The 27046-nt window shown below is 39.2% G+C and overlaps 1 protein-coding gene across 2 annotated transcripts in view; it reads right to left on the bottom strand.

Annotated features, from left to right (window-relative positions):
* LOC142385670 (protein-methionine sulfoxide oxidase mical3b-like) overlaps positions 1 to 27046 on the bottom strand; it is a 70949-nt gene that overhangs the window by 15296 nt on the left and 28607 nt on the right. The window contains exons 17-23 of one of the 2 annotated variants that reach the window (XM_075472391.1): positions 25504 to 25587; positions 24797 to 24874; positions 24303 to 24465; positions 17550 to 17644; positions 17355 to 17421; positions 17057 to 17207; positions 16089 to 16414 (exon numbers count right to left, since the gene is read on the bottom strand). In XM_075472391.1, the coding sequence (XP_075328506.1) occupies positions 16089 to 16414; positions 17057 to 17207; positions 17355 to 17421; positions 17550 to 17644; positions 24303 to 24465; positions 24797 to 24874; positions 25504 to 25587 (964 nt within the window). The remainder of the gene's footprint in view (positions 1 to 16088; positions 16415 to 17056; positions 17208 to 17354; positions 17422 to 17549; positions 17645 to 24302; positions 24466 to 24796; positions 24875 to 25503; positions 25588 to 27046) is intronic. The other variant, XM_075472392.1, reaches the window with a different exon arrangement.

Below are 27046 nucleotides of genomic sequence, written 5' to 3'. Positions count from 1 at the left end.
AAATAGCTAGCTATAATGTTAACGGATTAGCAAACAAGAGTTTGCCAAATCTGACCAGTGATGACATGTTTAGCCGCATGTCGTCCTACAATCGCTGGTTGTCTAGATGGTGTCCAGCAAACAACGTGGGCTACATAGATAATTGGCAATCTTTCTGGAGAAAACCTGGTCTGATGAGGAGAGACGGCATCCATCCCACTTTGGAAGGAGCAGCTCTCATTTCTAGAAATATGGATGAATTTATTTGCCACCCTAAAACATGACAACCCAGGGCTCAGACCAGGATGCAGAGTTGTAGTCTTACACACTTCTCTGCAGCTTCCCACCTGCTGCTACCCCCCCAATCGATTAACACAAAAGGAGCAAATCCTCTTGTGCAAAAAGAAATTATTAAAACAAAAACTTTAACTGAACAAAAACATCAAACTATTAAATGTGGTTTGCTGAATATCAGATCTCTCCTTTCGAAGTCTCTGTTAGTGAATGAGTTGATTTGTGATCATCATATTGATATATTTAGTCTTACAGAAACCTGGCTGCAGCAGGAGGATCATGTTAGCATCATGTTAGCATCATGTTAGCATTAATGAAGCAACTCCCTCTGACTGTTTAAATGTTCACGTTCCTGGAACCACAGGCAGAGGAGGAGGAGTGGCAGCTATTTTCAGATCAGGGTTACTAATCAGTCCCAGACCCAAGATTAGTTTGAGCTCTTTTGAATCTCTGATTCTCAGTTTTTCCCACGCAAAGTGGAAATCCCAGAAACCTCTTGTGTTTGTTGTTGTGTATCGTCCACCTGGCCCTTATTCTGAGTTTCTGTCTGAATTCTCAGAGTTTTTATCCCAGTTAGTGCTGAGTACAGATAAAGTCATTGTAGTGGGTGACTTTAATATTCATGTAGATGTTGAAAATGACAGCCTGAATATGAACTTTAATTCTATATTGGACTCTATTGGATTTTCTCAGAGTGTTCACAGACCGACTCACTGCCTTAATCACACCCTTGATCTTGTGCTGACTTATGGCATTGAGAGTGAACAGTTAACAGTGTTCCCTCATAACTCTGTCTTATCTGACCATTTTCTGATAACCTTTGAGTTTACATTACTTGACTATACAGTTTCTGAGAAGAAATGTACGTATAGAAGGTGTCTATCAGAGGATGCTGTAACCAGATTTAAAGAATTAATTCCATCATCCTTTTCTTCACTGCCATGTGCAGATATGACAGAGGACGACTACCTAAACTTTACTCCAGCAACACTTGACTCTCTTGTTGACAGCACTATAGTTTCAATGCGTACAGCACTGGACAATGTTGCCCCTCTGAAAAGGAAGGTAATCAGTCAGAAGAGGTTGGCTCCTTGGTATAATTCACAGCTGCGTGCTTTAAAGCAGACTGCAAGAAAGCTGGAGAGACAGTGGCGTTCCTCTAATTTAGAAGAGTCTCAGTTAGTCTGGAAAGATAGTTTAACAATGTATAAGAAAGCCCTTCGTAAAGCTAGAACTGCTTATTATTCATCATTGATAGAAGAGAATAAGAATAATCCCAGGTTTCTTTTCAGCACTGTAGCCAGTCTGACTAAGAGTCCGAGCTCTGCTGAGCCAGTTATTCCTTTAACTCTCAGCAGTGATGATTTCATGAGCTTCTTTATTAATAAAATTGTTTCTATCAGAGAGAAGATTGATGGAGTCCTTCCCACTATTATCAGTGATGTATCATCAAGTACAGCAGCTTTAGAAGTATCTTTAGAACCTGATTTGTATTTAGACGGCTTCTGCCCAGTTGATCTCTCTGAGCTAACAACAGCAATAGTCTCTTCTAAACCATCAACTTGTGTTTTAGACCCAATCCCAACCAGACTGTTCAAGGAGGTTTTCCCATTAATTGACACTTCCATATTGGATTTGATCAATCTGTCTTTGTTGACAGGATATGTACCTCAGACTTTTAAGGTTGCTGTAATTAAACCTTTACTTAAAAAACCTACTCTTGATTCAGAAGTGTTGGCTCATTATAGACCTATATCCAATCTCCCTTTTATGTCTAAAGTTCTTGAAAAAATAGTTGCAGCTCAGCTTTGTGATCATTTACACAGAAATAATCTGTTTGAAGAGTTTCAGTCAGGATTCAGAGTGCATCATAGCACAGAAACAGCACTGCTGAAAGTTACCAATGATCTCCTCTTAGCCTCTGATAGCGGACTTGTGTCTGTGCTTGTCCTGTTGGATCTCAGTGCTGCATTTGATACGGTCGATCACAGTATCTTATTACACAGACTTGAACATGTTATTGGGATTAAAGGAACTGCATTAGGCTGGTTTAAGTCATATTTATCTGATAGATTTCAGTTTGTTCTTGTAAATGAAGAATCTTCCTCACACACCAGAGTAAGTCATGGAGTTCCCCAGGGTTCTGTGCTTGGACCGATTCTTTTCACTTTATACATGCTTCCATTAGGTAACATTATTAGACAGCATGGCATAAATTTCCATTGCTATGCTGATGATACTCAGCTGTACTTATCTATAAAACCAGATGAAACCAATAGGTTGGTCAGACTACAAGCATGTCTTAAAGACATAAAGACCTGGATGACTCAGAACTGTCTGCTGCTAAATTCAGACAAAACTGAAGTCGTTATCTTTGGACCTGAGCGTTTCAGGGAGAAATTGTCTAGCTATATAGTTACTCTAGATGGTATTTCCTTGGCTTCTAGTTCTACAGTGAGGAACCTTGGAGTTATTTTTGACCAGAATTTATCATTTGACTCGCATATAAAACAGGTTTCTAGGACTGCCTTCTTTCACCTTCGTAATATTGTTAAAATCAGGAACATCTTGTCTCAGAGTGATGCAGAAAAACTAATTCATGCATTTGTTACTTCAAGATTGGACTACTGTAATTCTTTATTATTGGGCTGTCCCACATATTCTCTGAAAAGCCTTCAGCTGATCCAAAATGCTGCAGCCAGAGTTTTGACGAGAACTAACAGGAGAGATCATATTTCTCCAGTTTTAGCTTCTCTTCATTGGCTCCCTGTTAAATTCAGAATAGAATTTAAGATTCTTCTCCTTACATATAAAGCTCTTAATGACCGAGCTCCCTCATATCTTAAAGATCTCATTGTAAGATATTTTCCTAACAGAGCACTTCGTTCCCAAACTGCAGGTTTACTTGAGGTTCCCAGAGTTTCTAAAAGTAGAATGGGAGGCAGAGCCTTCAGTTATCAGGCCCCTCTCTTGTGGAATAAGCTGCCAGTAAATGTCCGGGAAGCAGACACCCTTTCCACTTTTAAGACCAGGCTTAAAACTTTCCTTTTTGATAAAGCTTATAGTTAGGGATGGCTCAGGTGATCCTGAAACATCCCATAGTTAAGCTGCTATAGGCCTAGACTGCTGGGGGGCCTCATCTGACACACCTTTCCTCACTTTACTCTCTTTATGTATATGTGATATTATTATGGTCATTAACTCGTGTTTCCCTGTTCCAACAGATATCCTTTGAATGGTGTTACAGTGCCGCCGTCGCGGTGGCCCCCTCCCCCCCCCTTTCTGTCTTCTCAAACCCCAGCTGGTGGAGGCGGATGGCCACCCTTCCTGAGTCTGGTTCTGCCAGAGGTTTCTTCCTGTTAAAAGGGAGTCGTTTCTCTCCACAGTCGCCTCAGGCACGCTCAGGCCGGGAGATTGGACCGAAAAACTAAAAGTTTTCAGTGCAATCTGTTGGTTTTCTTAGCTAGGAAATTGTTTTTGAATTGGCTCTATATGAACGAATTGGATTATTTTATGAATTATGATTATTATTAATTAATTGAATTCCAATTGGCTTGAATTGGACTTACTATCTAAGTGCCTTGAGATGACATTTGTTGTATTTGGCGCTATATAAATAAAAATGAATTGAATTGAATTGAAGAGTAAAAGATTACAAATATTTATGTGGCTTAAGGAAAAAAACATACTATAATTTGCTTGCAAGAAACTCACTCAGTTCCCCTTGATGAAGATCTCTGCAGAGAAGAGTGGGGTGGTTCAATTTTGTTTTCCCATGGCCTTAAAAACACACGAGGAGTGATGATTTTACTGAAAAACGATTATAATTTGAAGATAGAGAATGTAGAAGTGCATCCTCAGGGAAGATGGATTATTTTAAAGTTTAAAATTGAAGATAAAAGTTTGTATTTGATTAATCTTTACGGGCCAAATGGCGATGAACCTTCCTTTTTTGTGGATATTAATAAGGCTATAAATGGTACAGAGTCTGTAAGTGACGGGTACATAATGGTAGGGGATTACAATATAGTCCAGAACAATGAAATGGATCGTAAAGGATCAAATGTAATTAATTATCACCCACGTGCACTTAAAGAACTTAGAACAATAATGGATGAGAAGGATCTGGTGGACATATGGAGATTAAAAAACCCAAAATCGAAAAGGTATACATGGAGAAGGCAGAATCAGGCTAGCCGAATAGATTATTTTCTTACTTCCTTTTCACTGGTAGGTAAAGTTAAACGAATAATGATTGAAGATCAATTAAGATCCGATCACCAACTAATTTCCCTACATCTTGACGTGACAGAATTTCCCAGAGGTAGGGGGTACTGGAAATTTAATCAAAAGTTGCTAGAAGATCAGACATTCGTGGAGAAAACAAATGAATTTATTAAGGAGTTTTTTTTCTATAATATAGGTACTGCTAACCCGCATATAGTTTGGGAAGCCTTTAAATGTGCTTTAAGAGGTCACACAATTGAGATGGCATCTTACAGACAAAAAAGATTTAAATCTATGGAACAGGAATTAAAAACAGAAATTGAAGTCTTGACAGAGTTTGTGGAGAAACAAGACGCTAGCCAGGATACTCTCGATAAACTTGAGCAAAAACAAAAAGAATTTGAACAGTTAATTCATGAAAGGTCAAACATTTCATACTATAAACACAAAGCACAGTGGATGGAAATGGGCGAGAGATGTAACAAGTAACAGTTCAAAAAAGAATATACAAAGATTAAAACTTAATGATGGGAAAATACTAATTACACCAGATGAAATTATGAACGAAATAGAAAATTATTATACACAAATGTATACAGAGGAAGATCATGAAGAGGTTGATGAAAATGTCTTTTTCCCCAGTAAACATGTAAAGTTAACAGAGGGCCAGAAACAATCTTGTGAGGGCCTAATAACAGAGGATGAGCTTTATACATCAATAATGTCTTTTAAAAAAGGGAAAACACCTGGCCTGGATGGCCTTCCTTTTGAAGTGTATCAGGTATTTTATGAACATCTTAAAAAGCCTCTTCTTGATTGTCTAAACTTCTCATATGAGGAAGGTATTCTTACAAGAACTCAAAGAGAAAGTGCAATTTCGGTACTGTTAAAACAAGATTCCTGTGGAAAAAGTAAAGATCCTGTTCACATAAAGAATTGGAGACCACTGACACTTCAGGGTTATGATTCAAAGATTTTAGCTTAGTGTATAGCAAAAAGGATTAAAAAGGTGCTACCAACATTGATACATCATGATCAAACCGGGTTTTTAGAAGGCAGAAATATATCTAACAGCATTAGGCAGTTACTGGAGACTATGGAGCACTATGACACAAAAGAAAAGGAAGGTCTTATTTTTGTTGCTGACTTTGAGAAGGGTTTTGATAAAATTTATTGGACTTTTATCATCAGATGCTTACAATATTTTGGCTTTGGGGAGTCCTTTATAAATTGGTTTAAAGTCATGTACAGGGGAGCTTCCAGTAAAGTTATTAATAATGGACACCTTTCAAAACCAATTAAGTTGGAGAGAGGAGTGAAACAAGGTTGTCCTCTTTCTCCATATCTGTTTATTTTATCCATTGAAATATTGGCAGAAAGAATACGATCTAACGGAAACATAAGAGGATTGGGACTAAACGGTATTTACTTGAAAATATTAATGTATGCGGATGATACAACATTTATGATCAAACCAAACATACTATCCTTGAAAAATCTCATAGACGATCTGGACCAATTTACCAAAATATCAGGCTTGAAACCCAACTATGAAAAATGTCACATTATGAGACTAGGTTCACTCAAACACACAAATTTTACTCTTCCATGCCAAATGCCAGTGAAATGGACGGATGGTGGCATCGACGTTTTAGGAATCCATATACCAGAGAACGTTAAAGAAATATCGACTTTGAATTTTAACATCAAATTAAAACGGCTCAGCAAAGTATTACAACCTTGGCAAGGAAATAAACTCACTATTTTTGGCAAAACAACACTTGTAAATACACTGGTCGTGTCACAGTTTACATATCTAATGCTCTCCCTTCCAACACCTGCAGAATCCTTCTATAAGGAATACGAACAACAGATATTTAAATTTATATGGAATGGAAAGAAAGATAAAATTAAACGCATATACTTATATAATGATTATAATGTAGGAGGCACGAAACTGCTGAACTTAAAAGCTATGAACTTATCTATAAAAGCATCTCTTATTCCAAAATTCTACTTCAACAAGGAATGGTTCTCTAGTAGGCTGGTGGGAAAGATACACCCTTTGTTTAAAAAAAACCTATTCCCCTTTATTCAAATACACTCATCACAACTTTTCTCAATGAAGGATATCTTCTCTCAACTCTCGGCTTTCTTGACTGAAGCACTGCAAAGCTGGCTCCACTATCAGTTTCACCCACCAGAAAGAAATGATGAAATACTGCAACAAATGTTATGGTTCAACTCCAATATAATGCTGAAAGGTAGCACCATTTTTTTAGAACATATGTTCACAAAAGGAATACTTTTTTTCAACGACATTGTGGAGAAAGGTGAAGTATTGTTATATGTACAGATAAAACAAAAATATGGTGATGTAGGCACACTGCATCAGTATAATCAGCTGGTAGGATCGATACCTCGAACTTGGAAAATAAAAATAAAAAGTTTCTCTGTATCACAATGGGTATGCAGGCCCTATATAAAATTGGGTAAGTGGATCACAAAAAAATAAAAAAATAAAGAGATGTATAACTTCAATTTGGTGAACAGTAAACTCATAGATATTCCTTATAAATATATTGACTACTGGGAACGTCAGCTGGATACTCCAATACCATGGAAATATGTTTTTAAAACACTATACAAAGCAACACTAGATAATAAAATAAGATATTTCCAATACAAAATGTTTTATAAATTTTTGGAAACAAAAAAAATGTTTTATGTGTGGGAAATAGAACCATCCCCGAACTGTCAATTCTGTCAAGAAGAGGAGGAGACAGTGGAACATCTTTTTTGGTACTGTGCAACCTCTGGGGTGTTTTGGTTTGATGTTGAAAATTGGTTGTCTGTACACGGCATCCAACTATATACAGGTCTGTTTACGGTGCTATTTGGTAACCTGGCAGAGGCAGAAGGCATACAAAATATAATCCTTTTACTTGGGAAAATGTTTATTTTTGGTTCAAAATGTAAGAATAGATTAAATATCAAAAGGTTTATGAATTATGTTAAACTATATTGTAAAATTCAATGTGGGATGACATATGGAGGTAATAATGAAATGTATGGAAAACGATGGATTAAACTTATAGAAGGGGAACATTGGGAAAACTGAGACAAAGAAAAAATAATAAACTAGCCTAAAAGGTAACTCAAAAAAGATAGATTTGCTATAAAATGTTTTTTTTTGTTATAGTGATCATTTATTCTTTTGCTTTAATGTTTTTTTATATTTTTATTTATTGTTTTGTATTATTATTATCATTATCATGAGTGTAACAGCCTGTGTAAATTGTGTTTTGATCTATGTTATAGACTTAATTAAATAGGAAAAAAAAAAAAAAAAAAGGATAAAGAAGAAAAAAGGTCCTCCATTAGGGGGGGGGGGGGGGTGGATGGGTTAGAAGAAAAAAAAAAAAAAAAAGTGGGATAAATGTGGAATAAAGTGGGATGAATGTGGAATAAAGTGGGATGAATGTGGAATAAATTGTGATAAATGTGGAATAAAATGGGATGAATGTGGAATAAAGTGGGATAAATGTGGAATAAAATGGGATAAATGTGGAATAAAATGGGATGAATGTGGAATAAAGTGGGATGAATGTGGAATAAAATGGGATAAATGTGGAATAAAATGGGATGAATGTGGAATAAAGTGGGATAAATGTGGAATAAAGTGGGATGAATGTGGAATAAAGTGGGATAAATGTGGAATAAAGTGGGATGAATGTGGAATGAAGTGGGATGAATGTGGAATAAAGTGGGATAAATGTGGAATAAAATGGGATGAATGTGGAATGAATTGTGATAAATGTGGAATAAAATGGGATGAATGTGGAATAAAGTGGGATAAATGTGGAATAAAATGGGATAAATGTGGAATAAAATGGGATGAATGTGGAATAAAGTGGGATAAATGTGGAATAAAATGGGATAAATGTGGAATAAAATGGGATGAATGTGGAATAAAGTGGGATAAATGTGGAATAAAGTGGGATGAATGTGGAATAAAGTGGGATGAATGTGGAATAAATTGTGATAAATGTGGAATAAATTGTGATACATGTGGAATAATTTGTGATAAATGTGGAATAAAATGGGATGAATGTGGAATAAATTGTGATAAATGTGGAATAAAATGGGATAAATGTGGAATAAAATGGGATGAATGTGGAATAAAGTGGGATAAATGTGGAATAAAATGGGATAAATGTGGAATAAAATGGGATGAATGTGGAATAAAGTGGGATAAATGTGGAATAAAGTGGGATGAATGTGGAATAAAGTGGGATGAATGTGGAATAAAGTGGGATGAATGTGGAATAAATTGTGATAAATGTGGAATAAATTGTGATACATGTGGAATAAAATGGGATGAATGTGGAATAAATTGTGATAAATGTGGAATAAAATGGGATGAATGTGGAATAAAGTGGGATAAATGTGGAATAAAATGGGATAAATGTGGAATAAAATGGGATGAATGTGGAATAAATTGTGATAAATGTGGAATAAAATGGGATGAATGTGGAATAAAGTGGGATAAATGTGGAATAAAATGGGATGAATGTGGAATAAATTGTGATAAATGTGGAATAAAATGGGATGAATGTGGAATAAAGTGGGATAAATGTGGAATAAAATGGGATAAATGTGGAATAAAATGGGATGAATGTGGAATAAAGTGGGATAAATGTGGAATAAAATGGGATAAATGTGGAATAAAATGGGATGAATGTGGAATAAAGTGGGATAAATGTGGAATAAAGTGGGATGAATGTGGAATAAAGTGGGATGAATGTGGAATAAATTGTGATAAATGTGGAATAAATTGTGATAAATGTGGAATAATTTGTGATAAATGTGGAATGAAATGGGATGAATGTGGAATAAATTGTGATAAATGTGGAATAAAATGGGATAAATGTGGAATAAAATGGGATGAATGTGGAATAAAGTGGGATAAATGTGGAATAAAATGGGATGAATGTGGAATAAAGTGGGATAAATGTGGAATAAAGTGGGATGAATGTGGAATAAAGTGGGATGAATGTGGAATAAAGTGGGATAAATGTGGAATAAAGTGGGATGAATGTGGAATAAAGTGGGATGAATGTGGAATAAAGTGGGATGAATGTGGAATAAAGTGGGATGAATGTGGAATAAATTGTGATAAATGTGGAATAAAATGGGATGAATGTGGAATAAAGTGGGATAAATGTGGAATAAAATGGGATGAATGTGGAATGAATTGTGATAAATGTGGAATAAAATGGGATGAATGTGGAATAAAGTGGGATAAATGTGGAATAAAGTGGGATAAATGTGGAATAAAGTGGGATGAATGTGGAATAAAGTGGGATGAATGTGGAATAAAATGTGATAAGTGTGGAATAAATTGTGATACATGTGGAATGAATTGTGATAAATGTGGAATAAAATGGGATGAATGTGGAATAAAGTGGGATAAATGTGGAATAAAATGGGATAAATGTGGAATAAAATGGGATGAATGTGGAATAAAATGGGATGAATGTGGAATAAAGTGGGATAAATGTGGAATAAAGTGGGATGAATGTGGAATAAAGTGGGATGAATGTGGAATAAAGTGGGATGAATGTGGAATAAATTGTGATAAATGTGGAATAAAATGGGATGAATGTGGAATAAAGTGGGATAAATGTGGAATAAAATGGGATGAATGTGGAATGAATTGTGCAAAATGTGGAATAAAATGGGATGAATGTGGAATAAAGTGGGATGAATGTGGAATAAAGTGGGATGAATGTGGAATAAAGTGGGATAAATGTGGAATAAAATGGGATAAATGTGGAATAAAATGGGATGAATGTTGAATAAAGTGGGATAAATGTGGAATAAAATGGGATAAATGTGGAATAAAATGGGATGAATGTGGAATAAAGTGGGATAAATGTGGAATAAAGTGGGATGAATGTGGAATAAAGTGGGATGAATGTGGAATAAAGTGGGATAAATGTGGAATAAAATGGGATGAATGTGGAATGAATTGTGATAAATGTGGAATAAAATGGGATGAATGTGGAATAAAGTGGGATAAATGTGGAATAAAATGGGATAAATGTGGAATAAAATGGGATGAATGTGGAATAAAGTGGGATAAATGTGGAATAAAATGGGATAAATGTGGAATAAAATGGGCTGAATGTGAAATAAAGTGGGATAAATGTGGAATAAAGTGGGATGAATGTGGAATAAAGTGGGATAAATGTGGAATAAAATGGGATGAATGTGGAATAAAGTGGGATAAATGTGGAATAAATTGTGATAAATGTGGAATAAAATGGGATGAATGTGGAATAAAGTGGGATAAATGTGGAATAAATTGTGATAAATGTGGAATGAAATGGGATGAATGTGGAATAAAGTGGGATAAATGTGGAATAAAATGGGATAAATGTGGAATAAAATGGGATGAATGTGGAATAAAGTGGGATGAATGTGGAATAAAATGGGATAAATGTGGAATAAAATGGGATGAATGTGGAATAAAGTGGGATAAATGTGGAATAAAATGGGATAAATGTGGAATAAAATGGGATGAATGTGGAATAAAGTGGGATAAATGTGGAATAAAATGGGATGAATGTGGAATAAATTGTGATAAATGTGGAATAAAATGGGATGAATGTGGAATAAATTGTGATAAATGTGGAATAAAATGGGATAAATGTGGAATAAAATGGGATAAATGTGGAATAAAATGGGATGAATGTGGAATAAAGTTGGATAAATGTGGAATAAAGTGGGATGAATGTGGAATAAAGTGGGATGAATGTGGAATAAAGTGGGATGAATGTGGAATAAAGTGGGATAAATGTGGAATAAAATGGGATGAATGTGGAATAAAGTGGGATAAATGTGGAATAAAATGGGATAAATGTGGAATAAAATGGGATGAATGTTGAATAAAGTGGGATAAATGTGGAATAAAATGGGATAAATGTGGAATAAAATGGGATGAATGTGGAATAAAGGGGGATAAATGTGGAATAAAGTGCGATGAATGTGGAATAAAGTGGGATGAATGTGGAATAAAGTGGGATAAATGTGGAATAAAATGGGATGAATGTGGAATGAATTGTGATAAATGTGGAATAAAATGGGATGAATGTGGAATAAAGTGGGATAAATGTGGAATAAAATGGGATAAATGTGGAATAAAATGGGATGAATGTGGAATAAAGTGGGATAAATGTGGAATAAAATGGGATAAATGTGGAATAAAATGGGCTGAATGTGGAATAAAGTGGGATAAATGTGGAATAAAGTGGGATGAATGTGGAATAAAGTGGGATAAATGTGGAATAAAATGGGATGAATGTGGAATAAATTGTGATAAATGTGGAATAAAATGGGATGAATGTGGAATAAAGTGGGATAAATGTGGAATAAATTGTGATAAATGTGGAATGAAATGGGATGAATGTGGAATAAAGTGGGATAAATGTGGAATAAAATGGGATAAATGTGGAATAAAATGGGATGAATGTGGAATAAAGTGGGATGAATGTGGAATAAAATGGGATAAATGTGGAATAAAATGGGATGAATGTGGAATAAAGTGGGATAAATGTGGAATAAAATGGGATAAATGTGGAATAAAATGGGATGAATGTGGAATAAAGTGGGATAAATGTGGAATAAAGTGGGATGAATGTGGAATAAAGTGGGATAAATGTGGAATAAAGTGGGATGAATGTGGAATAAAGTGGGATGAATGTGGAATGAAGTGGGATAAATGTGGAATAAAATGGGATGAATGTGGAATAAATTGTGATAAATGTGGAATAAAATGGGATGAACGTGGAATAAATTGTGATAAATGTGGAATAAAATGGGATAAATGTGGAATAAAATGGGATAAATGTGGAATAAAATGGGATGAATGTGGAATAAAGTGGGATAAATGTGGAATAAAGTGGGATGAATGTGGAATAAAGTGGGATGAATGTGGAATAAAGTGGGATGAATGTGGAATAAAGTGGGATAAATGTGGAATAAAATGGGATGAATGTGGAATAAATTGTGATAAATGTGGAATAAAATGGGATGAATGTGGAATAAAGTGGGATAAATGTGGAATAAAATGGGATAAATGTGGAATAAAATGGGATAAATGTGGAATAAAATGGGATGAATGTGGAATAAAGTGGGATAAATGTGGAATAAAATGGGATAAATGTGGAATAAAATGGGATAAATGTGGAATAAAATGGGATGAATGTGGAATAAAGTGGGATAAATGTGGAATAAAGTGGGATGAATGTGGAATAAAGTGGGATGAATGTGGAATAAAGTGGGATAAATGTGGAATAAAGTGGGATAAATGTGGAATAAAATGGGATAAATGTGGAATAAAATGGGATGAATGTGGAATAAAGTGGGATAAATGTGGAATAAAGTGGGATGAATGTGGAATAAAGTGGGATGAATGTGGAATAAAGTGGGATGAATGTGGAATAAAGTGGGATAAATGTGGAATAAAATGGGATAATGTGGAATAAAATGGGATGAATGTGGAATAAAGTGGGATAAATGTGGAATAAAGTGGGATGAATGTGGAATAAAGTGGGATAAATGTGGAATAAAATGGGATAATGTGGAATAAAATGGGATGAATGTGGAATAAAGTGGGATAAATGTGGAATAAAGTGGGATGAATGTGGAATAAAGTGGGATGAATGTGGAATAAAGTGGGATAAATGTGGAATAAAGTGGGATGAATGTGGAATAAAGTGGGATGAATGTGGAATAAAGTGGGATGAATGTGGAATAAAGTGGGATAAATGTGGAATAAAGTGGGATGAATGTGGAATAAAGTGGGATGAATGTGGAATAAAGTGGGATGAATGTGGAATAAATTGTGATAAATGTGGAATAAAATGGGATGAATGTGGAATAAAGTGGGATAAATGTGGAATAAAATGGGATAAATGTGGAATAAAATGGGATAAATGTGGAATAAAACGGGATGAATGTGGAATAAAGTGGGATAAATGTGGAATAAAATGGGATAAATGTGGAATAAAGTGGGATGAATGTGGAATAAAGTGGGATAAATGTGGAATAAAATGGGATAAATGTGGAATAAAGTGGGATGAATGTGGAATAAAGTGGGATAAATGTGGAATAAAATGGGATAAATGTGGAATAAAATGGGATGAATGTGGAATAAAGTGGGATGAATGTGGAATAAAGTGGGATAAATGTGGAATAAAAAGGGATAAATGTGGAATAAAATGGGATAAATGTGGAATAAAATGGGATGAATGTGGAATAAAGTGGGATAAATGTGGAATAAAGTGGGATGAATATGGAATAAAGTGGGATGAATGTGGAATAAATTGTGATAAATGTGGAATAAATTGTGATAAATGTGGAATAATTTGTGATAAATGTGGAATAAAATGGGATGAATGTGGAATAAAGTGGGATGAATGTGGAATAAAGTGGGATAAATGTGGAATAAAGAGGGATGAATGTGGAATAAAGTGGGATGAATGTGGAATAAAGTGGGATGAATGTGGAATAAATTGTGATAAATGTGGAATAAAATGGGATGAATGTGGAATAAAGTGGGATAAATGTGGAATAAAATGGGATAAATGTGGAATAAAATGGGATAAATGTGGAATAAAACGGGATGAATGTGGAATAAAGTGGGATAAATGTGGAATAAAATGGGATAAATGTGGAATAAAGTGGGATGAATGTGGAATAAAGTGGGATAAATGTGGAATAAAATGGGATAAATGTGGAATAAAATGGGATAAATGTGGAATAAAATGGGATGAATGTGGAATAAAGTGGGATAAATCTGGAATAAAGTGGGATGAATGTGGAATAAAGTGGGATGAATGTGGAATAAAGTGGGATGAATGTGGAATAAAGTGGGATGAATGTGGAATAAAGTGGGATAAATGTGGAATAAAGTGGGATGAATGTGGAATAAAGTGGGAAAAATGTGGAATAAAATGGGATGAATGTGGAATAAATTGTGATAAATGTGGAATAAAATGGGATGAATGTGGAATAAAGTGGGATAAATGTGGAATAAAATGGGATAAATGTGGAATAAAATGGGATGAATGTGGAATAAAGTGGGATAAATGTGGAATAAAGTGGGATGAATGTGGAATAAAGTGGGATGAATGTGGAATAAAGTGGGATAAATGTGGAATAAAATGGGATGAATGTGGAATAAAGTGGGATAAATGTGGAATAAAGTGTGATGAATGTGGAATAAAGTGGGATGAATGTGGAATAAAGTGGGATGAATGTGGAATAAAGTGGGATAAATGTGGAATAAAATGGGATGAATGTGGAATAAATTGTGATAAATGTGGAATAAAATGGGATGAATGTGGAATAAAGTAGGATAAATGTGGAATAAAATGGGATAAATGTGGAATAAAATGGGATGAATGTGGAATAAAATGGGATGAATGTGGAATAAAGTGGGATGAATGTGGAATAAAGTGGGATGAATGTGGAATAAAGTGGGATGAATGTGGAATAAAATGGGATAAATGTGGAATAAAATGGGATAAATGTGGAATAAAATGGGATGAATGTGGAATAAAGTGGGATAAATGTGGAATAAAGTGGGATGAATGTGGAATAAAGTGGGATGAATGTGGAATAAAGTGGGATAAATGTGGAATAAAATGGGATGAATGTGGAATAAATTGTGATAAATGTGGAATAAAATGGGATGAATGTGGAATAAAGTGGGATAAATGTGGAATAAAATGGGATAAATGTGGAATAAAATGGGATGAATGTGGAATAAAGTGGGATGAATGTGGAATAAAGTGGGATAAATGTGGAATAAAATGGGATCAATGTGGAATAAAGTGGGATAAATGTGGAATAAAATGGGATGAATGTGGAATAAAGTGGGATAAATGTGGAATAAAGTGGGATGAATATGGAATAAAGTGGGATGAATGTGGAATAAATTGTGATAAATGTGGAATAAATTGTGATAAATGTGGAATAATTTGTGATAAATGTGGAATAAAATGGGATGAATGTGGAATAAAATGGGATTAATGTGGAATAAAATGGGATTAATGTGGAATAAAATGGGATTAATGTGGAATAAATTGTGATAAATATGGAATAAATTGTGAGAAATGTGGAATAAATTGTGATAAATGTGGAATAAATTGTGATAAATGTGGAATAAAATGGGATAAATGTGGAATAAAATGGGATAAATCTGGAATAAAATGGGATGAATGTGGAATAAAGTGGGATGAATGTATGTGAACACTTGTAACTTTGATTCTGTTGGGATGAAAGAAACACAGCTTGGTCTTAATAAGGTGTTTTTGAATGAAGTCTGGTTTGTCAGGATACCTGTGTCCTCCTCTAACAGGAGCCAAAAGCCCGAGCGACGCTCCGTCTCCCAGGGGCTGTACTCCCCTTCTACCAGCAGGGGGAGACACAACATAACACACAGGAACACGACAGGAAGAGGATTTAAACTACAGACCTCACAAAACACACACACACGAAATCACAGTTCAACGCACCCTCACTGGACTGCTCCTCATCATCACCCTCCTCTTCCTCCTCCTCTTCCTCCTGCTCTTCCTCCTGCTCTTCCTTCTCCCTCAGCTGGAGCAGAGTTTCCTTCAGAGAAGCTGTTACCTCCTCCTCCTCATCACCCTCCTCTTCCTCCTGCTCTTCCTCCTCCCTCAGCTGGAGCAGAGTTGCCTTCAGAGAAGCTGTTACCTCCTCCTCCTCATCACCCTCCTCTTCCTCCTGCTCTTCCTCCTCCCTCAGCTGGAGCAGAGTTGCCTTCAGTGAAGCTGTTGCCTCCTCTGAGGTCACACCCTCCTCCTCTGCAGATTCAGGCCTGAAAACAGGAAACACAAATAGAAGAGAAGTCAGCCAGAGACTCTCGTGTTACCTCGGGAACATGTTTGACTCGGTTATTTTCCTTCTTCAATAATAACTATGAAACGAGGCGTTAACGGGCTGAGACGGAGAGCTTAAACCAACAGGTATTTAGACCAAAGTCCGTCTCATAAATCTTAGTAAGACATAGAAAATTGTTAAAATCGATGTGGAACACACTTATTGTAAGTCGCTTTGGATAAAAGCGTCTGCACCGTAATGGAATGTAAAAGTAGGCAGAACATGTCACCTTTAAAGATGGGCTTCTATCATTTGGACAGTGATGTGTTTGAAATGAAACAACAATTTGAATGAGAAAAGTTTGCAGTTAAATGATGAATCTGAAAAAAAGTTTTGTATTTGACATTCTTACCAGAGAAATCTCTTTGAGCAGCTGAAGCTCCACGTTGCATAAAAAGTCACATTTGTGACGTAAAAGACTTTTTATGGAATAAAAAGTTTAAAACTGATGACATGTTTTACATTCTGTTCATAAACTTATTTTTGGCCTTTATCTTTATCTTTAGTTTGGACCTCATCCATCCCGGGTTAGGGTTAGGGTTTCGGGGTTAGGGTTAGGGATTCGGGCCCCCGTCTGCACCTGATGTGGACCTGGTTGTCCAGGTTCAGGTTGAATCGGGTCAGGACCTCCTCTGACACCTCCTCGGGCTCCTCCTGAAGCTCAGCCTTTGAGCTGCGTCTGTAGTTCTCGAGCTCGATCCTCTCCGGCGTGGCAGCCATCACAGAAGCAGCTGCAAACACACCAACGCAGCCACACACACACACAGACACACACAGAAACACACACACACTAAAGCCCACAGTGATTGGCGTTTAAGGAGCACGCTCAGTGGGAACACGTATGCAGACTGAAAGGACAGACGGCGAGGGGAGCTCACCTGAGGAGCGACGGCGGTCACTGGTGATCAGAGAGTCTGAGAGCGATGGCGCCGAACACAGAGACGCCTTCGATGACAAAAAGAACCGTCAGACACAAGAAATGAAACGCAGTCAGCACTTGATAAATACTTCCACAAACCCTGTTCACAGCCACAACCAGAAGGATCTCAGCCTGAACCTGAAGCTTTTCTTACCGTTGATGATTGATGTGACGCAAACGGAGTTGGCCTCTTCCTCGCCGTCAGAGCACAAGGTCCACACTCAGGGTGGCGGGAACAGAAGAACCTGCCTGAGAAGGAAAACAGAACCAAAAGTAGAAATGAGGATAAGGAGGGAGGGTGAAGACTGAGGATGAGGAGTAAACAGAGGATGAAGAGTAAACAGAGGATGAGGAGTAAACAGAGGATGAGGAGTAAACAGAGGATGAGGAGTAAACAGAGGATGAAGAGTAAACAGAGGATGAGGAGTAAACAGAGGATGAAGAGTAAACAGAGGATGAGGAGTAAACAGAGGATGAAGAGTAAACAGAGGATGAAGAGTAAACAGAGGATGAAGAGTAAACAGAGGATGAGGAGTAAACAGAGGATGAAGAGTAAACAGAGGATGAAGAGTAAACAGAGGATGAAGAGTAAACAGAGGATGAGGAGTAAACAGAGGATGAAGAGTAAACAGAGGATGAGGAGTAAACAGAGGATGAAGAGTAAACAGAGGATGAAGAGTAAACAGAGGATGAGGAGTAAACAGAGGATGAGGAGTAAACAGAGGATGAAGAGTAAACAGAGGATGAGGAGTAAACAGAGGATGAAGAGTAAACAGAGGATGAGGAGTAAACAGAGGATGAGGAGTAAACAGAGGATGAAGAGTAAACAGAGGATGAGGAGTAAACAGAGGATGAGGAGTAAACAGAGGATGAAGAGTAAACAGAGGATGAGGAGTAAACAGAGGATGAGGAGTAAACAGAGGATGAGGAGTAAACAGAGGATGAAGAGTAAACAGAGGATGAAGAGTAAACAGAGGATGAGGAGTAAACAGAGGATGAGGAGTAAACAGAGGATGAGGAGTAAACAGAGGATGAAGAGTAAACAGAGGATGAGGAGTAAACAGAGGATGAGGAGTAAACAGAGGATGAAGAGTAAACAGAGGATGAGGAGTAAACAGAGGATGAGGAGTAAACAGAGGATGAAGAGTAAACAGAGGATGAGGAGTAAACAGAGGATGAGGAGTAAACAGAGGATGAAGAGTTAACAGAGGATGAGGAGTAAACAGAGGATGAGGAGTAAACAGAGGATGAAGAGTTAACAGAGGATGAGGAGTAAACAGAGGATGAGGAGTAAACAGAGGATGAAGAGTAAACAGAGGATGAAGAGTTAACAGAGGATGAGGAGTAAACAGAGGATGAGGAGTAAACAGAGGATGAAGAGTAAACAGAGGATGAAGAGTAAACAGAGGATGAGGAGTAAACAGAGGATGAAGAGTAAACAGAGGATGAGGAGTAAACAGAGGATGAAGAGTAAACAGAGGATGAAGAGTAAACAGAGGATGAAGAGTAAACAGAGGATGAGGAGTAAACAGAGGATGAGGAGTAAACAGAGGATGAAGAGTAAACAGAGGATGAGGAGTAAACAGAGGATGAAGAGTAAACAGAGGATGAAGAGTAAACAGAGGATGAGGAGTAAACAGAGGATGAAGAGTAAACAGAGGATGAGGAGTAAACAGAGGATGAAGAGTAAACAGAGGATGAAGAGTAAACAGAGGATGAAGAGTAAACAGAGGATGAGGAGTAAACAGAGGATGAGGAGTAAACAGAGGATGAAGAGTAAACAGAGGATGAGGAGTAAACAGAGGATGAAGAGTAAACAGAGGATGAAGAGTAAACAGAGGATGAGGAGTAAACAGAGGATGAAGAGTAAACAGAGGATGAGGAGTAAACAGAGGATGAGGAGTAAACAGAGGATGAGGAGTAAACAGAGGATGAAGAGTAAACAGAGGATGAAGAGTAAACAGAGGATGAGGAGTAAACAGAGGATGAAGAGTAAACAGAGGATGAGGAGTAAACAGAGGATGAAGAGTAAACAGAGGATGAGGAGTAAACAGAGGATGAAGAGTAAACAGAGGATGAGGAGTAAACAGAGGATGAGGAGTAAACAGAGGATGAGGAGTAAACAGAGGATGAAGAGTAAACAGAGGATGAAGAGTAAACAGAGGATGAGGAGTAAACAGAGGATGAGGAGTAAACAGAGGATGAAGAGTAAACAGAGGATGAGGAGTAAACAGAGGATGAGGAGTAAACAGAGGATGAGGAGTAAACAGAGGATGAGGAGTAAACAGAGGATGAAGGTCCTGGTTCTTACGGCGTCTCCTGGCTGTCGACCGTGTGACTGAACACTGACTGAACGTTTTGTTTTTATAGCGACCGCCAAAGCTTCAAACTGTGGTCATGTGACTGCTGCACTCTGATTGGCTCGGAGCCTTCAGAGACGTCAGACACAATGAAAGCTGTGTGTGGTTAACTTGTGAAGAAGAGATAAAGAACTTCAGAGATGTGGTGGCGAGGCTCGAGGCCGAGCTGAGCCGGCTGGTCACATGTCGGCATCATGTAACTGCAGTCCGACGGCTGAGCTGAAGGGCGTGAAATCAGGCTGCAGAGACGGGCCCTGTCAGGACACATCACCCCATCTGACAGGCTGTCCTTCACTTGGTCACATGGTTCCTGACGGTTCCTGTTCAGGCCCAGAGACGGGCGTCCGTCCCTGAAGTATCAGGGGACATCTCACTCCCACACACAGACTCTTCTATGCGGAATGTCCCACTTTTTCTTTGACAGTGAACTCAACATCTTTCAGCTGTTGGTCAGAGTAAACGAAGTTCTGCAGGTGAAAAATCCTTAAATGATCAATCAATCGTTATTCTGAGAGAGAGACCAAGATTATATCCCAGTTCTTCAGTCAGTGGGGTCACATGGCTGTAAAAATCAGATTATTGGCTAAATTCCAATCAGACTGAGTTATTAAGTGCATGTAGACACCTTAATCTGACTAAGAACTGGATCGGATGGGACTCAGACCCCGAGATAACTGGGTTGAAAGTCACTCTAAACCTGCTTGTAGACGCTGAAGCACGTGGTGAATCAGACTTTGCGTTCTGCGCATGCTCCAGATGTTTTCCCGGGGTCGTGACCCTGAAGTCAAAGGAGACGATATTCCTGTTGTTGTCGCTGTCAGAAAGAAACAAACAACGCGATGGAGAATGCTCCGTTGGGCATCGAGTTTGTGCAACAAGCAGCTCATCACAGCCCAAATGTAGAGGGACGTAGCTTCATCTGGCTCTGCGTTCTCCATCTTTCTCCAATGCCTGAGTTTGCTGTTGTTGTTGGTGGTGAAGAGGTCAACAGGAAGTGGCTCTCTTAGCAACAGTTGGAATGGGTACAGCGCCACCTATCATACCGGGGTATGACACGCTTTGTGCCTCTGATCCCATTCATTCACCGCCATATATCCAAGGAGAATTACCCTCGCTCAGATAAGGACCATAACCCAACTATAGCTGTAATCACATTAATCTCATCATGTAGACCCACTGAGGGATGTTGAGTTGACTCCAGCCTTCCTCTGAACAGAAACAGCAAGCTGCTGCTAACAGAGTCCAGACTGGGCCTGTCAGGCTGGTTTAAGTCATATTTATCTGATAGATTTCAGTTTGTTCTTGTAAATGAAGAATCTTCCTCACACACCAGAGTAAGTCATGGAGTTCCCCAGGGTTCTGTGCTTGGACCGATTCTTTTTACTTTATACATGCTTCCATTAGGTAACATTATTAGACAGCATGGCATAAATTTCCATTGCTATGCTGATGATACTCAGCTGTACTTATCTATAAAACCAGATGAACCCAATAGGTTGGTCAGACTACAAGCATGTCTTAAAGACATAAAGACCTGGATGACTCAGAACTGTCTGCTTCTAAATTCAGACAAAACTGAAGTCGTTATCTTTGGACCGGAGCGTTTCAGGGAGAAATTGTCTAGCTATATAGTTACTCTAGATGGTATTTCCTTGGCTTCTAGTTCTACAGTGAGGAACCTTGGAGTTATTTTTGACCAGAACTTATCATTTGACTCGCATATAAAACAGGTTTCTAGGACTGCCTTCTTTCATCTTCGTAATATTGTTAAAATCAGGAACATCTTGTCTCAGAGTGATGCAGAAAAACTAATTCATGCATCTGTTACTTCAGGACTGGACTACTGTAATTCTTTATTATTGGGCTGTCCCACATATTCTCTGAAAAGCCTTCAGCTGATCCAAAATGCTGCAGCCAGAGTTCTGATGAGAACTAACAGGAGAGATCATATTTCTCCAGTTTTAGCTTCTCTTCATTGGCTCCCTGTTAAATTCAGAATAGAATTTAAGATTCTTCTCCTTACATATAAAGCTCTTAATGACCGAGCTCCATCATATCTTAAAGATCTCATTGTAAGATATTTTCCTAACAGAGCACTTCGTTCCCAAACTGCAGGTTTACTTGAGGTTCCCAGAGTTTCTAAAAGTAGAATGGGAGGCAGAGCCTTCAGTTATCAGGCCCCTCTCTGTGGAACCAGCTGCCAGTTTGGGAGGCAGAGCCTTCAGTTATCAGGCCCCTCTATTGTGGAACCAGCTGCCAGTTTGGGAGGCAGAGCCTTCAGTTATCAGGCCCCTCTATTGTGGAACCAGCTGCCAGTTTGGGAGGCAGAGCCTTCAATTATCAGGCCCCTCTCTGTGGAACCAGCTGCCAGTTTGGGAGGCAGAGCCTTCAGTTATCAGGCCCCTCTATTGTGGAACCAGCTGCCAGTTTGGGAGGCAGAGCCTTCAATTATTAGGCCCCTCTCTGTGGAACCAGCTGCCAGTTTGGGAGGCAGAGCCTTCAGTTATCAGGCCCCTCTCTGTGGAAGCAGCTGCCAGTTTGGGAGGCAGAGCCTTCAGTTATCAGGCCCCTCTCTGTGGAACCAGCTGCCAGTTTGGGAGGCAGAGCCTTCAGTTATCAGGCGCCTCTCTGTGGAAGCAGCTGCCAGTTTGGGAGGCAGAGCCTTCAGTTATCAGGCCCCTCTCTATGGAACCAGCTGCCAGTTTGGGAGGCAGAGCCTTCAGTTATCAGGCCCGTCTTTGTGGAACCAGCTGCCAGTTTGGGAGGCAGAGCCTTCAGTTATCAGGCCCCTCTCTGTGGAACCAGCTGCCAGTTTGGGAGGCAGAGCCTTCAGTTATCAGGCCCCTCTCTGTGGAACCAGATGCCAGTTTGGGAGGCAGAGCCTTCAGTTATCAGGCCCCTCTCTGTGGAACCAGCTGCCAGTTTGGGAGGCAGAGCCTTCAGTTATCAGGCCCCTCTCTGTGGAACCAGCTGCCAGTTTGGGAGGCAGAGCCTTCAGTTATCAGGCCCCTCTCTATGGAACCAGCTGCCAGTTTGGGAGGCAGAGCCTTCAGTTATCAGGCCCCTCTCTATGGAACCAGCTGCCAGTTTGGGAGGCAGAGCCTTCAGTTATCAGGCCCCTCTCTGTGGAAGCAGCTGCCAGTTTGGGAGGCAGAGCCTTCAGTTATCAGGCCCCTCTCTGTGGGACCAGCTGCCAGTTTGGCTTCAGGAAGCAGACACCCTCTCTGCCTCTAAGATCAGGCTTAAAACTTTCCTTTTTGTTAGCCTACAGCTTAAAGATAACTGAAATATTTAGACCCAACAGGGTGTTTTCCCATCTGAGCTGTTCAAACCAACTGTTTGTCCTCTGAGATCTGAGAGTTTAAGGGTGTACATTAAACCGAAACTATGTGGTGGTTATTACGTTGTTATCTTTGGCTGTGGTGTTGTCTGGTTTCTCATATCTTTATTTTTTATTTTATTTGCACAGGGGGTTTCTTGTTCCTTGGTGTCATCAGATAAATGTGGGTGTTTTATTACTTCATTTAACATGGTGGTACACATAAAGAGGCTCCACCCTCCGGCTGGTGTTTGTATGAAGGCAGCAGACCATAGTCATGAGTCCTCTGATAACAAAGAGCTGAATGTTTCTGTGTGTCGGAAGGGCCTCAAACTGCCAACGGCTGCTGCTTCATCGCACATTTCAGTGAGAGAAGAGGAGGCATAACAAAAAAGAGTCCACCTTAACTGTAATTAAAAATGAAGTTTAAGAGCTTCACTGAAAAGAAGTTCAAATCTGTTCTTTGTTCTGCCACCCAGGCCTGATACTTTTATCTTTTAAACCATTTGAAAACACGATGAAAGAAGCTTTTAGAAAAATATGATGATGAACAAAGTGAATTATTTTCAATAAAATCTGGAGGCTGAACGCCTCAATTTCATGCTTTGTTTGTAGTTTCTGCAGAGGCTGAGAAATGCAGGTTTCAAGAAGTTTTTCTGGATAATTTAAAGAGTGGTTTCATCTCAAGAACAAAACAGCCTGTTTGTTCTTCAAAAGTCTGACTGTTCGTGTGCTTTCCAACCTCAGCTAAAAGTTTCCTTTGACTTCTCAAGTAAAGAGGAAAATATCGGCTGAAGTCAAACTTTGGTCTCATTCTTCAGCTCTGAGCTCCGACTTAAAGGCTTACTCTGGTGTGTCATCTTTCAAAGAAAGTCTCAATTTAAACTCTTTAATGAAACTGTTTGAATACAGTCCGGCTCCTCTGGGATGTAACAACCCTCACTTTATCTCAGGCTCTTTGTTTCTGTTCTCCAGGTGGATGTCTGGAGGTTTACTGTGGACCAACACCAGATATGATGAGTCTGAACATGAGCATCAATGTTTGCGTTCAGATCTCACCGATTCTGATTCGGACTGGGACGACACACTTCACCATAAACTGTCCTCATCTCAGACACCTTATGCTTCAGTGCCTGTTAAACACCACATCGACTGATAAGAAAAAGCTTCAGCAGCACAAGCCAAACCCAAACTGTGAGGCAGAAAGTGTCCGAGGCCGGCGACTCACCGCTGGGCTGGTCGTAGTTGTAGGAGGCCGGCCTGAGGGAGGCGCTGCAGGAGTCGCACTGAAAGCAGCTGCGATGGAAGAAGAAACCCTCAGCGCTGAGACGCTCCATCACATAAACCCTCTGCTTACAGAAGTAACAGACATCACTGCAGCTGCTGAACACCTGAGGGGCAAAAGCACAAGGACACTGAAGGGAGTGAGGAGAGAGGAAGGGAGCACTGAAGGAAGCACTGAAGGGAGTGAGGAGAGAGGAAGGGAGCACTGAAGGAAGCACTGAAGGGAGTGCGGAGAGAGGAAGGGAGCACTGAAGGGAGCACTGAAGGGAGCACTGAAGGAAGTGAGGAATCAGAAGAATAAATCAGAGGAAGTGAAAGGCAGCTGGAGATCCAACACATTTCAGCTCAGACTGATAAACATGAACTGTTTGAACAGCTGATCCTGAATTCTTGCAACAGTCACTTCCCTTGATCCGCCCTAAAAGAAGAAACTCTTACCACTTCCTGCTGACTCTTAATACGATTGGTTATCTGCTCAGCCAATGAGCTCACTCCACCAGTGTACATCCGAAGACACTTTGGACACAGACACATGGACAGACAGACGGGAGGTAAAGACAAAGTACAGCTACTAAACAGACGTCCTCCATTTCCCACCGCTGAGGCTGATGGGAAATGAAGTGTTTTCAGACAACAGCACAGTCAGTGTTTCAGTGATGAAGATCCAGAAACAAAACAACCAAATGAGCTTTTAAGATTAGACGACATAACTGCGGTTATTCTTTGATCCAAAAATGTAATCTGATTTCTTCTTCAGGTGTTTTTCTGTCTACGCTCATGTTTATGTTGTTAAGGACAGGGTCAATTCTGTGTGGAAACTCGTGGAAACATTTCATTTTACCAGCTATACAAAGTGCTCAGTCAGCAAACCATCAGCAGGGCCCTCGACAGCGCTGCAGGCAGGTCTTCCACCAGCCCCCACTTTGATAGAAACCATTCATTACAGTCTGTCATCGGTCACATGAAACACTGAGACGCTGCAGGCAGATACTGAGGATAAGGACAAGTGCAGCTGGGGGACACAACTACCACTGAGTCCTCACTTAGGTTTCTTAAAGACACAGAGGGACCGAACCTTAGACCAGGACAGAGCAGAAAACAAAGGTCCGATGGGTCTGACAGGGTCTACAGAAAAAATTCAGTACCTGCTTGTCCCTGCTGGAAACATCCTGAGACTTGATCCTCTCCTTGAACCGAAAACTCATCTGCTCCTGTTGAAGAGTTCGTTTCTTTGACAAAGAAAGGTGACAGTTATACTTTGAGTTCAGTCCGGACTCTGGAAGGTTCAAAAAGATGCAGGAGACTCAAGTAAAGATGGAGGAGACTCGACTAAAGATGGAGGAGACTCGACTAAAGATGGAGGAGACTCGACTAAAGATGGAGGAGACTCGAGTAAAGATGGAGGAGACTCGACTAAAGATGGAGGAGATTCGACTAAAGATGCAGGAGACTCAAGTAAAGATGCAGGAGACTCAAGTAAAGATGGAGGAGATTCGACTAAAGATGGAGGAGACTCGACTAAAGATGCAGGAGACTCAAGTAAAGATGGAGGAGACTCAAGTAAAGATGCAGGAGACTCAAGTAAAGATGGAGGAGACTCGACTAAAGATGCAGGAGACTCAAGTAAAGATGGAGGAGATTCGACTAAAGATGCAGGAGACTCAACTAAAGATGGAGGAGATTCGACTAAAGATGCAGGAGATTCGACTAAAGATGCAGGAGACTCAACTAAAGATGCAGGAGACTCAAGTAAAGATGGAGGAGACTCAAGTAAAGATGCAGGAGATTCGACTAAAGATGCAGGAGACTCAAGTAAAGATGGAGGAGACTCAAGTAAAGATGCAGGAGACTCAAATAAAGATGGAGGAGACTCGACTAAAGATGCAGGAGATTCAAGTAAAGATGGAGGAGACTCAAGTAAAGATGGAGGAGATTCGACTAAAGATGCAGGAGACTCAAGTAAAGATGGAGGAGACTCGACTAAAGATGGAGGAGACTCAAGTAAAGATGCAGGAGATTCAAGTAAAAATGGAGGAGATTCGACTAAAGATGCAGGAGACTCAACTAAAGATGCAGGAGACTCAAGTAAAGATGGAAGAGACTCAAGTAAAGATGCAGGAGACTCAACTAAAGATGCAGGAGATTCGACTAAAAATGCAGGACACTCAACTAAAGATGCAGGAGACTCAACTAAAGATGCAGGAGATTCGACTAAAGATGCAGGAGACTCAAGTAAAGATGGAGGAGACTCGACTAAAGATGGAGGAGACTCAAGTAAAGATGGAGGAGATTCGACTAAAGATGCAGGTGATTCAAGTAAAGATGGAGGAGACTCAAGTAAAGATGGAGGAGATTCGACTAAAGATGCAGGAGACTAAAGTAAAGATGGAGGAGACTCGACTAAAGATGGAGGAGACTCAAGTAAAGATGGAAGAGATTCAAGTAAAGATGGAGGAGATTCGACTAAAGATGCAGGACACTCAACTAAAGATGCAGGAGATTCGACTAAAAATGCAGGACACTCTACTAAAGATGCAGGAGATTTGACTAAAGATGCAGGAGACTCAACTAAAGATGCAGGAGATTCGACTAAAGATGCAAGAGACTCAAGTAAAGATGCAGGAGATTCGACTAAAGATGCAAGAGACTCAAGTAAAGATGGAGGAGATTCAAGTAAAAATGGAGGAG

This window comes from Odontesthes bonariensis, chromosome 8, assembly GCF_027942865.1.
Source record: "Odontesthes bonariensis isolate fOdoBon6 chromosome 8, fOdoBon6.hap1, whole genome shotgun sequence".
In the NCBI taxonomy this organism is placed as follows: domain Eukaryota; kingdom Metazoa; phylum Chordata; class Actinopteri; order Atheriniformes; family Atherinopsidae; genus Odontesthes; species Odontesthes bonariensis.
Note: the sequence above shows the minus strand (reverse complement) of the source record. Positions and strands in the feature narration are given on the sequence as shown.